The sequence below is a fragment of the Nicotiana sylvestris genome, chromosome 4 (genome assembly GCF_000393655.2).
Source record: "Nicotiana sylvestris chromosome 4, ASM39365v2, whole genome shotgun sequence".
Taxonomy (NCBI): Eukaryota; Viridiplantae; Streptophyta; class Magnoliopsida; order Solanales; family Solanaceae; genus Nicotiana; species Nicotiana sylvestris.
In genome coordinates, this window is record NC_091060.1 from 74,615,815 (window position 1) to 74,631,052 (window position 15,238).

Here is a 15,238-nt window from a genome sequence, read left to right on the forward strand (position 1 = left end):
CCCGTGCACCATCGATTCAAGGTTCATCTGTGTCAGGTCCTTCTAGAAGTTATTCTGGTACTCGGGGTCCGATTCAATCCCTGCTATAACACTGGGGAGTTGATATGAGTGCATGGAGTTTGGACATGTATAGAGATAGTGTCCTGTTGCTTAGGAGGTCCAGTTCAGCAGAGGGGTCAGGCTATGAAATTCACACCAAATGTTTCACCACCCGCCCAACCAGCTCGGGGTGGGGCTCAAACAGCTAGAGGTCGCTCTAGGGAGGGTGGCCGGTCAGGTGGCAATAAGGCACGATTTTATGTTATTCCTACTAGGATAGAGGTCATTGCTTAAGGTGTTGTAATCGCATGTATTGTTTTTGTGTGCCACAAAGATGCATCCACATTATTTGACCATGTTTTTACTTATTCCTATGTATTATCCTATTTTTCTAATTATTTGGATATGCCTCGTAAGTCCTTAGTTTCACCTATTCATGTATCTACATCGGTGGGCGATACTATTGTTGTGGACCGTGTGTATCAGTCGTATGTAGTGACTATTTGGGGATTCGAGGCTAGAGTTGATCTCTTATTGCTTAGTATCATTGATTTTGGCGTGATTTTGGGTATGGATTGGTTGTCTCCATGTCATGCTATTCTGGATTATCACGCTAAGACCGTGAGTTAGCAATGCCAGGGTTGCCAAGAATCGAGTGGATAGGTTCTCTAGATTATGTTCCCAATAGGGTGATTTTTTATTTAAAGGCCCAACGGATGGTGTGAAAGGTGTGTCTATCATATTTGACCTTTGTGAGGGATGTTGGTGCTGATACTTCTACTATTGATTTTGTTCTAGTAGTGTGAGACTTCCCAGAAATGTTTCCTGCAAACCTGACAGGCATGCCACCTGACAAGAATATTGATTTTGGTATTGACTTAGTGTCGGGCACTCAGCCCATTTCTATTCCTCTGTATCGTATGCCACCAGTTAGTTGAAGGAATTGTAAGAGCAGCTTTATGAGCTTCTTAATAAGGAATTTATTAGGCCTAGTGACAGCCTTGGGGTGCACTGGTTCTGTTTGTGAAGAAGAAGGATGGTACTATACGGATGTGCATCGACAATAGGTAGTTGAACAAATATCCTTTGCCACGTATTGATAATCTATTTGACCAGCTTCAGGGAGTGAGGGTGTTCTCTAAGATTGATTTGAGGTCTGGGTATCACCAATTGAAGATTCGGGACTCGGATATTCTAAAGAAGACATTCAGAACCTGTTATGGTCACTATGAGTTCCTTGTGATGTCTTTTGGGCTGACCAACACCCAACAACTTTCATGCATCTAATGAATAGTGTATTTTAGCCATATCTTGATTTGTTTGTCATAGTATTCATTGAACATATGGTGGTGTACTCAAGTATCCAGGAGGAGTATGCACAATATTTGACGATTGTACTATAGAGGTTGAGAGAGGAGAAGCTTTATGTCAAGTTCTCCAAGTGTGAGTTTTGGCTTAGTTCAGTAGCGTTCTTGGGCCACGTGGTATATAGTGAGGGGATTAAGATGGATCCAAAGAAGATAGAGGCAATTCAGAGTTAGCCTAGAGCGTCTTCAACTACTGATATTTAGAGCTTTTTCGGTTTGGCCGGATATTATTGTCACTTTATGGAGGGTTTCTCATCTATTACAGCGCCTTTGACCAAATTGACGTAGAAGGGTGCTCCCTTCAGGTGGTCAGATGAGTGTGAGGAGAGTATTCAAAAGCCCAAGACTTCCTTAACCACAACTCCAGTTCTAGTTTTGCCTTCAGTGTCAGGCTCTTATACAATGTATTGTGATGCCTATCGAATTGGTATTGGGTGTGTCTTGGTGCAGGGGGTAGAGTGATTGCTTATGCTTTGCATCAGTTGGAGCCACATGAGAAGAACTACCATGTCCATGATTTGGGGTTGGCAGCCATTGCTCATGCATTGAAGATTTGGAGGCATTATCTCTATGGTGTGTCTTGTGAGGTATTTACAAATCAATGGAGTATCCAGCACTTGTTCAAGCAAAAAGATCTAAACTTGAGGCAGCGGAGATGGTTGGAGCTGCTAAAGGACTATGATATCACCATTTTATATCATCTTGTGAAGGTAAATATGGTGGCTGATGCTTTGAATAGGAAGGCGGTGAGTATGGGTAGTCTTGCTTTTATTCTTGTTGGTGAGAGACCACTTGAATCAGATGTTCAATCCTTGATCAATCAATTCGTGAGACTAGATGTTTCAAAGCCCGGTTGGATTCTAGCTGTGTAATTTCTCGATGTTCCCTATATGATCACATCAGAGAGAGTGTCAGTATGATAATCCTTATTTGTTTGTCCTTAAGGATACAGTTCAGCACGATGATTCCAAAGATGTTACTATTAGAGATAATGGGGTGTTGAGAATTTCGGGTCGGATTTGTGTGCCTAATATAGATGGGCTATGTGAGCTAATTCTTAAGGAGGCCCACAGTTCACGGTATTCCATTCATCTGGGTGCCGTGAAGATGTACCAAGACTTGAGGCAGCACAATTGGTGGAGGATGATGAAGAAGGATATAGTGGGGTTTGTAGCTTGGTGCCTAAATTGTCAGTAGGTGAAGTATGACCATTAGATACCGGGCAGATTGCTTCAAAGGTTTGATATTCCAGAGTGGAAATGGGAGCGTATCACCATAGATTTTGTAGTTGGGCTCCCACGGACATCGAGGAAGTTTGATGCTATTTCGGTGATTGTGGATTGGTTGACCAAGTCCATGCATTTCATTCCAGTTAGGACTGCTTATTCTTCTGAGCGGTTGACTGAGGTCTACATCCGCGAGATTGTTCGCCTTCACGGTGTGCCAGTGTCTATCATTTTAGATCAGGGAACACAATTTACATTGCAGTTTTGTAGAGTAATGCAATGAGAGTTGGGCACACAAGTTGATTTGAGTACAACAGTTCACCCTCATATGGATAAACATTATGAGTGCATATTCGGATATTAGAGGATATGTTACGCGCTTGTGTCATAGATTTTGGGGGTTCTTTAAATCAATTTCTGTCGCTCATAGAGTTTGGCTACAACAACAGCTACCAATCGAGCATTCAGATGGCTCTATATGAGGCTTTGTATGGGAGATGATGTCGGTCTCCAGTGGGATGGTTTGAGCCGGGTGAGGCTAGGCTATTGGGTACTGACTTGGTTCAGGATGCTTTGGACAAGGTTAAGTTGATTCAGGATCGTCTTTGCATGGCACAGTCTAGGAAGAAGAGCTACGCCGATAGAAAGGTTCGTGATGTTGCTTACATGGTGGGAGAGAAGGTACTGCTCAGAGTTTTACCCATGAAGGGTGTTATGAGGTTCGAGAAGAAGGGTGGGTTGAGCCCTTAGTATATTGGGCCTTTTGAGGTGCTGGAGAGTATTAGAGAGGTGGCTTACAAGCTTGCATTGCCGCTTAGATTGTCGAGTGTTCATCCAATGTTTCATGTTTCGATGCTTCGAAAGTATGTCGACAATCCGTCTCATGTTTAGACTTCAGCGCGGTTCAGTTGGATGGTGATTTGACTTATGATATGGATCTGGTGGCCGTTTTGGAGAAGCAGGTTCGAAAATTGAGGTCAAAGAACATAGCTTCAGTCAAGGTGCAGTGGAGAGTTCAGCCAGTTGAGGAGGCCACTTAGGAGACCGAGCGGGATATGCTGAGTAGATATCCACACCTATTTGAGACTTCAGGTATGTTTCTAGACCCATTCGAGGATGAACACTTATTTAAAAGGGGGAGGATGTAATGACTCGGCCGGTCGCTTTGAGTGGTGTAGCCCCCTTCCCCACTTACAACTTATTTTATGCTCAATTGTCGATCTGTGACTTAACGGGGTTGTTGATTTGGTTTCGGGGATGTTTCGGAATGAGTTGAGACACTTAGTCTCAAGGTTGGAAGCTTAAGTTGAAAAGGTTGACCGAATATTTACTTATGTGTAAATGACTCCGGAATGGAGTTTTGATAGTTCAAATAGCTCCGTAGGGTGATTTAGGACTTAGGAGTATGTCCGGATAGTGATTTGGAAGTCCGTAGTTGATTTTGGCTTGAAATGGCGAAAGTTGGAAAATTAGAAGTTTTGGAAATTGAGAAGTTTGACCGAAAGTTGACCTTGTGGTTACCGGACTCAGATTTTGGTTCTAGAAGTTTATATAAGTTCGTTGTGTCATTTATGAATTGTGTGCAAAATATGAGATCAATCGGACTTGATTTGATAGGTTTATCGAATACAGAAGTTAAAAATGCATAAGTTCATTAGGCTTGAATCGATGCGTGATTCGTGGTTTTAGCGTTGTTTGATGTGATTTGACACTTCGAGCGAGTTTGTATCATGTTTTAGGACTTGTTGGTATGTTTGGTTGAGGTACCGAGGACCTCGGGTGGAATTCGGATGGTTAGATCGAAGTTTGGACTTGAGGAAATGTTGGAATTTCAATTCTTGTGCGATCGCACCTGCGATGGAATTGGTCGCAGGTGCATGACCGCAGAAGCGACAAAATGAGCGCAGAAACGGCCTGGAAGAAAGCTAGGCAGTGATCGCAGGTGCGATGATTTTTTCCGCACCTACGAGATCACAGATGCAGATAAAGTTGATGGTTTGAAGGGGGCGTATGGCAGCAGTTGTATACGGTGGAAATTGACGGCTCGATTTCACGAGCATCAAGGCATCTCGAAGGCTTTCAGTGATCGACTTCAAGATAGATCGACTTCGATACAGTTCGACTTCGAGACAGTATAACTAATGACTGGTCCTGAGACATTATGAATTACCGGTCTTGGCGAATCAAGGTGGAGTTCCCAAGGCACGTGCATATGGAAGGTCAAGTCTAGTGGACTAGCCCAAAAGGCGAATCAGGGCATTTAATGGCTGTACCAGCCCCATATCTTTGTAATTAATGCATTTATACTATGTTGGGATTCCCCCTCTTATATAAAGGGGATCCTTGTCATTTTGTAAACATCTGTTGCTCTATACTAAATATACTAGAACATTCTTTCTGCTCTCTAACACATTCTATTGGTTTCGTTATCTTATTTATTGCTCATATTTATTGTGTTCTATTTATTATTCATCATTTATTGCTTATTATTGGCCATAAAGAGCCGCCTTTGATTTATTTATAACTGTTAGTCACCATCGACTGCCTTCGATAGCTCCCAGCCGAGCTTCAGATTCGACCCCGAGGCCCTCGAATAGGCAAGCTCAAGGGCCCGATTGACAGCGATTCAGTTTGATTAACATCTCGTTTCTAAGTCTTTCACATAGCATCAGCTGCCTAACAACTAGCATAAAAATATGTCACGTATTTTTAGAACCACTAAATCAAATTTAATTGTTATTACCATTTTCACGGTAAATAGTTTGGCACCCGCCGTGGGGCTAAAAATAATAGTGATTATTTTCTTGCTGGTTTAGCTACATAACGCAAGTTATCTTTAACACTCTTTCTTGCCCAAGATCTTTGATTTTAGGTCAAAATGTCTGACTCGGTGAACAACAACCTTGAGAACCACGGAGAGAATGGTGTAGATGTTCCAGGTGATGGTGTACCGCCAAGAAACCCTGAGAACGTACCAGAACCGATTCCCGTGGATGCGGTCTCACGCGATGCTCAACACATCGATGTAAGCTCCCACACTAATAGGAGCGTGCACCAAGGAGACCAACAAGATGCCCAGGAAACCCCGGCTAGGGAAGAACGAGAGGTTAGCCTTCATGTTATTCTTGAAATGTTGCAAGCACAACAGCTAGCGATTGCTCAGCTGCAAAGTCACCAGAAAACTCCCAGCACGGTAGCACCGGGTACGGCTCCTCCAACCAAACAGGTACCGAAGAGATCAAGCAACAACGGGTCGGTAGTCGGCCCTACCATCGTAACGATGCTCGAGGACCTCACGAGGAGGATCGAATCGGGCGAGAAGAAAATTGAAGCCAACGAAAAAATGGCCGAGACCTACAACTCCAAGGTCGATCAAATTCCGGGCGCACCCCCGATCATGAAAGGTGTGGATTCGAAGCAGTTCATACAAAGGCAGTTCCCAGAGGAAGTGGCTCCAAAGCCCATTCTAAAGAAGTTCAGAATTCCAGACCTTCCAAAATACAACGGAACCTCAGACCCCAATGAGCAGGTTACTGCCTATACTTGTGCAGTGAAGGAAAACGACCTAAAAGATGACGAGATCGAGTTTGTCTTACTAAAGAAGTTCGAAGAAACGCTTTCCAAAGGGGACATGATGTGGTATTACAACCTAGCTCCTAACTCTATAGATTTGTTTATCATGCTGGTAGATTCTTTCATAAAGGCGTATGTTGGTGCCATCAAGGTAGCAACAAGGAAATCCGACGTCTTCAAGATCAAACAGAGGGAGAATGAGATGTTACAAGACTTCGTATCTCGCTTTCAAATGGAACGAATGGAACTACCACCAGTCTCCGACGACTGGGCAGTGCAGGCCTTCACAGAAGGTCTGAATGAACAAATCTCGGTGTCTTCAAAGCAGCTGAAATAAAACCTAGTTGAATACCTTGTCGTGACCTGGTCGGACGTCCACAATCGATACCAGTCGAAGATCAGGGTCGAGGATGACCAATTAGGAGCCCCCTCGAGCTCGGTGTACCCAAGCAGGCTTCCGACAAAGGAGTCGAAACAGAACAAAGAAAGATACCAACCATACACCGAGGATAGAAGAAACACCCCGAGGCGCAACATACCCCGCAACGATCGAAGAATAGACCAAAGCCAGAATCCTTGGGGACTTATCAGCAAAGTCGGATTCGATAGGTACACAGGGACGACGGAGGCACATCGCTTGTCGGAATACAACTTCAATGTCGATGTATCAGACATCATGATCGCCATCAGTAAAATCAGAGATGCCAGGTGGCCCAGGCCTGTACAATCGGATCCTTCACAAAGGAACCATAACTTAGTGTGTGAATTCCACAACACACGCAGTCACAAGACCGAAGACTACCGACAACTCCGGGAAGAGGTAGCCCCGACTACTCAGTAAAGGTCATCTTCGGGAATTCCTCAGCGATCGAGCCAAAAATCAGTTCCGGGAAAGAGAGGAGACCAAAAAGAATGAAGCAAATGAGCTGAAACATGTCACCTATACGATCTTTTAAGGTGTCAATACCATGCAAGAACCCACGGTCAGAAGAGCGGAAACTTCCCTCACCAAGGAAAAGCAAACTTGATGCTCTATCTCAGCCCCCTAACGATGCACTGGTAACTTTTTTTCTTGCGAATACATTTCAAATTAAACTTGTGCTTGTGGATCCAAGTAGCTCGGCCAATATTATCTGGCCGAGGACAACAGAGCAGCTTGAACTGCTTGACCAAATTATGCCCGCCCCTCGAACCTTCAACGGATTCAACACGATGACCGCAAGACACACTCTCAGATACTCTCGGATATCCTCGACTAAACAAAGCATGGGACCATACCGCATCCTCATCACAAGAAACTAAAACGTATCAGGGCTCGAAACATCTCCGACACATTCTACACTGAGGTAAGACCGTCTCCTTTCTCTTTCAATCACATTCTACACTGACCTGAGTGCAGGTATCCGATCGAAAAGGCCAAAGTGCTCTCCAACTCGAAGGCCTTAGATTTCAAAAGCATGCATTGCACTCTTTTCCTTCGACTGGGTTTTTTATCCCAAAAAAGGGTTTTACCGGTGAGGTTTTTAACAAGGCAATACCCATATGCTACCTAAGGAAGATCCAACAAGTATTCAAGGCTTCTTTTTCAATCAACCTCAAATACCGGGGGGCATCCCCTCGAAAGGTCACCTACTCGGAGTAGCCAAGATACGCCAAACGGGGCTCAACGGGAAAATAATGTATCGGACCAAACGGTCGAATAAACCGTGTCTGTATAAAACAACTGGGCCCTTAACAGCAAAAACATGTATACTTGTACCAAGTAATTAAAGAATACTTCCCAAGAGTATTTTGCATTTCAAGGAAGCTCAATATTTTTGCAAAAAATGGCTCCTAAGCCGAAAGTCACCCTGAACACTCGGGGACTGGCGTCAACAACTTGAAACAACGCGACCCCCGGGTCGGAGCTCCTAACTCGTAAGCCCTCGATGAGGCAGCAACGAGATCACAAAACAACTTCAGAGCCAAAACATCCCGAACACTCAGGGACTGGCGTCGAAAACTCACGGCTACACGACCTCCGGGTCGGAAACTCCAAAATCATAAGCCCTCAATGAAGCAACACCAAGTTTACAAGTAATGGCTCCCGAGCCAAGAAACCCTCGATGACTCGGGGACTGTCGTCAATCGCCATCTCCACCGACTTATCAAAACCCGAGGCAGTACGGCCACATGTGAGCAGCCTCGGTCTCGTAAGACCTACATAAGGAAGAACAACATCTGTAAGACCTCAAGTAAGGCATGAACAATACTTGTACCAAGTATCCAAAACTGTAAGACCACAAAGGCATGAAAAACTTGTAAGACTTTACTAAAGGCATAAACCCGATCTCAAAGTTTCGGCTATATATCGAACTTGTAAGACCCCTAAAAAGGCATACCCTCGATATAGATGTCGAAACTACTTCACTCGGGACTTAAAGGCTCTAGACAAACACAAATGACTTAAGGTAGTACCAGCCAAACTAACGCGACTCAGGGATGCCCGACCATCGCTATAAATCACAGGCCTTCAATTACTTCGAATATACTTCGGAAAGAACTAATTAAACAAGCTACCCTCGATATAGGCAAAAGAGTTTCCACTATGTCATCTCCTAAACACTAGCTTTGAGATACTCAGCCTCCGAGCCAAAACCTCATGCGGTACTCGATCATCCCCATATAACGACTTGCAATCGAGGTTTTTTATTAAGCCGTCGAAGAGTCAGGAAAACACTATTTCGAAAAATCCTTATCGAGGGAAAAATAAAGCTTACATAAAAGGTCGCATCGACCTAAGGCGTAAGAGCCACTATCGCCATCCCACATAAAAGGTCGCATCAACCTAAGGCATAAGAGTCATTGTCGCTAGCCCACATAAAAGGTCGCATCGACCTAAGGCGTAACAGCCATTGTTGCTAGCCCACACAAAAGGTCGCACCGACCCAACGCGTAAGAGCCTAAGGGCCAGCTTGCAATTCAAAAACTTGAGGGTTGAATGAGCTCGAGTCGAACCCGATTCGGAGACTTAACCCAAAACAGTTAACTGAATATGCCTAAGAACAAACGCATAAGAGCCACTGTCGCCAGCACTAAAATTGAAGGTCGCATCGACCAAGTGCGTAAGAGCCTACGGGCCAGCCTAATGAGCCCTAGGACCGTACCACGAATCTAAGGATTCCTCTAAAACTCAAAGACCAGTTTATCTGGCCAAAACCAAGGCAAAAATAAATGCAAGAGAAACAAAACCGCGAGGTTTTCTCTTTATACATATATGCAAAAAAATACAAGCTCCATTTACAACATACTTCGAAAGTATTATGTACAGAATCAGAAAAGAAAATATACGTCCCCCTTGGGGACTATGGCTCGTCGGCCTCATCCTCGCTATCCTCGGCATCGGACAGAAGGAATTTAACATCATGTTCTTCCGCTTTCGCTTGCTTGATCTCTTTCGAGAGGTCGAAGCCCCTGGCATGAATTTCCTCGAGGGTTTCCCTTCGAGATTTACACTTCACGTACTTTTTACTATTGTTCTCACGATCAAGAGCTTCCCTCAGCTCAGCTCTAGCATAGGCAGTGCCCTTCAAATAGGCTGCCACTTTCTGGTCGGCCTTAGTGCGGCTCATTACGGCCTCAACCCGGGCATTCACCACCTTGGACTTTGCCTTCAAAATCTCAGACTCGAGCCTTGTAATCATATTCGTTTGGACAGAATCATTTGCATAAGCGTTCCGAATTTGCACCTCGAGGGTAGAAGCCTTAGCCAAAGCATTCTCCTTGGCCGCAACTTGGGCATCTACTCGAGCCTTCAACTCGTTAAGCTCATGCTCGGCCCGGCCAACTTCGCCCCAAAGACGTTCTAGCTCCTTTGTTTTGCTCTTTAACTGAAATATCGAAACATTAATCTCCGAAAATGAAAGAGGAGCATACATCAACCTGAAATACAGGTTACTTGTCTTTCAAGACGGTTTTCGCAGTTATGACTTCGATCCGCCTCACACCACAGGTATACCAGCTCACTTTCCTTTCTCTCACAAAGGAGCCTAATGGATCTCTCCCTATCCAAAGCTTTCCGCAGCCTAGCATCATGGTGAAGCAGCTCGGACTTAAGCTTGTCAAAGGCTTGCAAAGGAAAATTCAATAAGAAAGGAAGGGCGCGAAACCAAGATAAGCATATACCGGCTACCAAAGCTTACCATAAAGCCAAGCCTATGAGCCTCACCAAAGGCTGAGCCAATGTCTGATGGCCTAGTATCCCCCAAAGCGCCTTTGGCAAAAAAAGAGGAAGGCGCCACATGACCCTTGTTCCTCGAAGTACCTTCGACAGGAGTGGGAAATGATCTTTCGGAAATAGAGGCCTCTGAAGCCGGAAGGTCGGCCGAATCGCCTCTTTTGGACCTCAGAAAAGGACTCGCCCCACCGTGGGCATCCACACACCTCGGAGACTCTTTCCATTTATTATCAACCCTCAACCCCGAGGTTTCGGCAGTCTTTTCTCCTCCTCCAGGGGGCACGGTCTCATCTCGGAAAAATGTCCAACACCTGCGGTGACAGAGTTAGTATGCTAAAAAGAAAGGTACCTTTTTGAGGAAATAAGCCACTAAACGCCTACCGTGATGCTTTGCCTCCCATCTCCCCTTGGACAAGTCTTGCCACCTGTGCTTATCATAGGTCGAACAAACTCCCAGCTTGCGGGACCATTCAGCCAGATTAGGGACCTCATTCGGCAACTAAGGAATTGCTATAAAGAATAAAATAGAAAGATGCCCTTATGGAGTACGCCTCCGCTATGGACAAAGTGATAAAAATACAGGTACGCTACTTACGTGTGAAATTCCATTTCTCAGGAAATGGCAAGGACTCTCCAGGGATAATATAGATTGTCCGTGCTCGAACGAACTGGCTCATCCACCCTCGGTCCTCGTCCTCTTCGTCGTTAATGGCAGGGGACCGAGTGGATTGATGTCGTAGAGTACCTTATCATCAGCACTATTTTCCAGAGGGATGGGTGAGCCTGCGCCAGGGTAACCTGATATCTCCTATAGAACTCAATCACGACCCTATCAGGGGGACCTGGCGTAAAAGGATGCGTATACATGCTCAAAAACCCCTCGACATGGGTCATGATATTCTCCTCCTAGGAAGGTACATGTAGTACCACTCCTTCTTCCCATCCGCAATCTTTTCTAATCATCTCGAGGTGTTCCTCCCTTATTGAAGAGATTAACCTCGATATATGCTCCTGATGCCCTTGAACGTTGGGAGGTCTCTCCAACGTAAAGTCTCTCCTCGAGGCTCGCTCACCGGGTGCCGGTGGTGTACCACCGACCGGACATGGAACAGAGGTAGAACTCCCCTCTCCTTGATGGGCGGATGTCGATGTAGAATCCATGGCTACGATAAAACAGGAAGAGGAGGATGGAGGTTTAGGCAAAGGCTTTAAGTCGAAACTGCGAGAGAACTAGCACAAAGAACAAAGTTCTATGGAAGAAATAGTTACTCAGAATAGCAGAATCTCCATTTGAGAAGTAAGCGAGTGAATATATAAAGGCAGGCAACGACTGCTCGCCTACCCAGAAGATCAATTAATTCTGGCCATGACAACATCACCTTTTTTAGGGAATGTACTGGCAGGAGCACCCCGATGGTCCCACTATCAGGTCACATGAATGTTTCTATCGCACGAAGTTCGGGAGGTATCGAGACCACGAAGGTTTTCCTACTATCATAAGCATCGGCCCCTAAGGAGCTATCGACCTAATTTCAAGATAGAACCCGATTTCGGGAGCTCCGGTCACTCCAAGCACGAGATCCAAAGAGCCAACATCGAAATTCGAAGGCTAACTCCGCAAGAACGATGAAATATAACGAATGGAAAAACTTGAAGCAGAAAGATTCTCTTGCATTGCCAAAAAATATATTTACATGGGGCGTCTTTACAAGACTTGTTCCCCGGGAGTACATGCGCAAAAAAAGAAGAAAAGAAAAGGCGATGCAGGCCTACTCTTCTTTGCCACTACCCTCCAAACCATCTCCGGGACCTTCATCCAAGGTGACTAAGAGCTCCCAGTTTTCCTCCAATTCTTGGGCTTTCTCGATCTCAGTTAAGAGTTCAGCACCTTTGGCACTGGCTTCCTCTAAGCCTTGCCTCCTCACCTTTACACTAGCATGAGTGACATCTCGAATTAGTTTTTGCTCGGCCTTCTCCGATATACTTCGGGCTATTTGATTTGCGGTAGAGGCGTCCTTCAGATAAGTGGCGACTTTTGCTTCGACCTCAGATTTGGCCGTAGACAGCTTGGAAATCTCTTTTTGAGCATTTTTTAGAAGACCCTGGGTCGATGTCAATTCCGAGGTCACTACCTCGTTTTTCCTCCTCAGCTCGAGGATCTCCCCATTCTTCTAACAGATCTGCAAAAGAAAGGATAAGTCAGCCAACATTGAATTATGGGAACAATGATAGGATTTACGAATAACAGGCTACCTGCTCAGCAAGGCCAGCCCTTTCTATGAGCACTCCCTCCAAGCTCGCCCGAAGTTCGCTTAGCTCCTTCTCCTTTCGGGCAGAGGAGGCCTCCGAATCTTACAGGCCCGAGGCGAGTTTCTTGAGCTCCTTTCCACGGCACGAAAGCTCCTCTTGGAGCCTAGAGAGGGCATGATCATACATCTCCTTGGACTACGGCAAAACATAGGAGTCAAAAAAATGAAGAAAAATGCTTGAGACTAAAAAAGGTTTGCATGAACAAGCCATCACCTGTAGATGGAACTTCTCCGCTGCCTCAATGGCGCTAGGAGCATCGAGATCGATGCCCTCACTGGTATCGTCAATGTCATCAAAGAAGTTGGCAAACGCACCTCCTCCCTTGAGAGGGCCCTCCACGTTGGCAACATTCGGGTCCTAGGCATCCCTCAACTCCCCAGACGAGAATTGAGGGCCCAAACTGAAGCCACCCAATACTTCGATGTCACCAAAGGGCAAATCCTGCCCCCGAAAAGCAACCTTCAGCGACAGTCTTCTCGACGAGGGCTGCACCACAACTAGACGGAGGCTCAGGGGCCATGTCCACGCCCTCTTTGAGGCCCTCAGAGGCACGGGCTCGAGCCGATTCAGCTAACCCTAACTCAGCACCCTTTGGCACAGACATTTGGGGGGCTTCCGTGCCCGACTTTCTCCTTTGTACCAAAGAGGCATCATCTCCATCATCGTCCTCGTCGTCGGAGCCCACTCCAGAAGATAAGATCGAGACCTCGGCTTCGACTCGAGATCTATTGGGCTTAGCTTTCTTCGTCACCGGGGACTCAGCGGCCGATCATTTATTCCTCTTCTTTCCTTTGTTAGGCTTCGGAGCCTCCTCCTCACCATTAGGAGGCGGTCTCATCTGCAATCCATTGCCAAGGCGTACGCAAACACATTGGTCGAAATTTGTCAGGATAAAGGATATGGAAAAAGTATGCAAAAACATAGTAAAAGAGGTAAGAAGGATTTTACCATGGTTCTTGGCCACCCATCGCGTTTTGGCCAGGTTAGGCCAAGACTGGACGAGATACGGGAACGAGGTATCCAACCGCTTGATCCATCCCGGCAGATCCTGAACCACTTCGGGGTACCAAGCGGTAGCTGCAAAAACCAAGGGGGGGTCATTTTTCGGAAGAGAGGTAAGAAGATCACAAAGCATGTTCGAAGGAAAAGTACTTACGCTATATATTCCACTTCTTCGGGAATGGCATCCTCCCGGCCGAAATAATGTCTGAAGTCCTCACTCGGACAAACTTGTTCATCCACCCTCAGTCCTTGTCCTCATCAGTGCTCGAGAAAAATGGTTTTTTGGACCGATGGTGAAGCTTAATCAAACCTAGATAAAATCGAGGGCTAAACAATCTAATCAAATGGTCAAGGGTAAAGGTCTCGCCCTCGGCCCCATTGGAGCAGTGGCGGAGCATGTAGACTATCCTCCAAAAAGATGGATAGATTTGACCAAGCATCACTTAGTACTTGCCGCAGAAATCGAGAATAACCGAGTCTATCTCCGGGGAAGAAGGGTTGGAAGAGTCGATCGGACCCAAAGTGAACGGGTAAGTATATACATAAAGGAAACCAGCTTTGTGATCTGTTACGCTCTTGTTAGAGCAGGGGATCTCAACCAGCACTGCCTTCCCCCAACGGCAGTCTTTCTTCACTTTCTTTACATCGGTCACTACGCTAATATACCGGGACACATGTTCGCATCGGCCCGGTGTAGATGAAGGTTTGTCGATGGTGAAATCGTTCATCTTGTCGAACCTAATATGAGTGCACTACTCAACGGTGGATATCACTTTGGGTTTTCCTTTGGATGTTCGAGATGAAGAGGCAGCCTCGTCTTTTCGAGGAACTGTCTTGGAAGTTCTAGCCATGGTGATGGTAAAGCTTTTCTGAGAAAGTAGGCAAAGGGTCAAGAACAGAAGAAGAAAAAAAATGTGAAGGGAGATGGATCTGGACTTGAAAATTTGAAGATGTTGAGAAAGTATGAATTATCAAACGATTGATGCATTTATAGGAGTCGTGTGGGCAGCGGAAAGGACGAGCCAATAGCGGTTTGTGGGCTTCTCGATAGTTGTGTTTGACGGCAACCCTTGCACGGATTTTTGAAGTATGGCATTTAATGCTATGATAGGCTGAAATCATAGCGATGATGCTTATGGAGTAGGAGCTCAAAATCGTTTCCTATCACTTTGTTCTAGAAAACGCAGGGACTATCTGTATACAGTGGAAATCGACGGCTTGATTTCACGGGTATCAAGGCATCGTCGAAGGCTTCCAGTGATCGACTTCGAGACAGATCGACTTCAAGACAGTTCGACTTTGAGACAGTATAACTAATGACCAGTCCCGAGACATTGTGAATTACCGGTCTTGGCGGATCAAGGTAGAGTTCCCAAGGCACATGCATATGGCAGGTCACGTCTAGTGGACTAGCCCAAAAGGTGAATCAGGGCATTTAATGGTTGTATCAACCTCATATCTTTGTAATTAATGTATTTGTACTATGTTGGGATTCTCCCTCTTAT

General features: G+C 45.6%; 1 protein-coding gene across 1 annotated transcript; it reads right to left on the minus strand.

Moving 5' to 3' along the window:
- Nucleotides 1–9,549: 9,549 nt before the first annotated feature.
- LOC138889702 (uncharacterized) lies at nucleotides 9,550–13,335 on the minus strand. Its single transcript, XM_070173038.1, has 4 exons — nucleotides 13,160–13,335; nucleotides 12,945–13,005; nucleotides 12,195–12,592; nucleotides 9,550–10,126 (listed from the first exon to the last, which is right to left on the minus strand). Exons 1-4 carry the CDS (start codon nucleotides 13,333–13,335, stop codon nucleotides 9,550–9,552), a joined length of 1,212 nt encoding a protein of 403 aa, XP_070029139.1.
- Nucleotides 13,336–15,238: the final 1,903 nt, after the last annotated feature.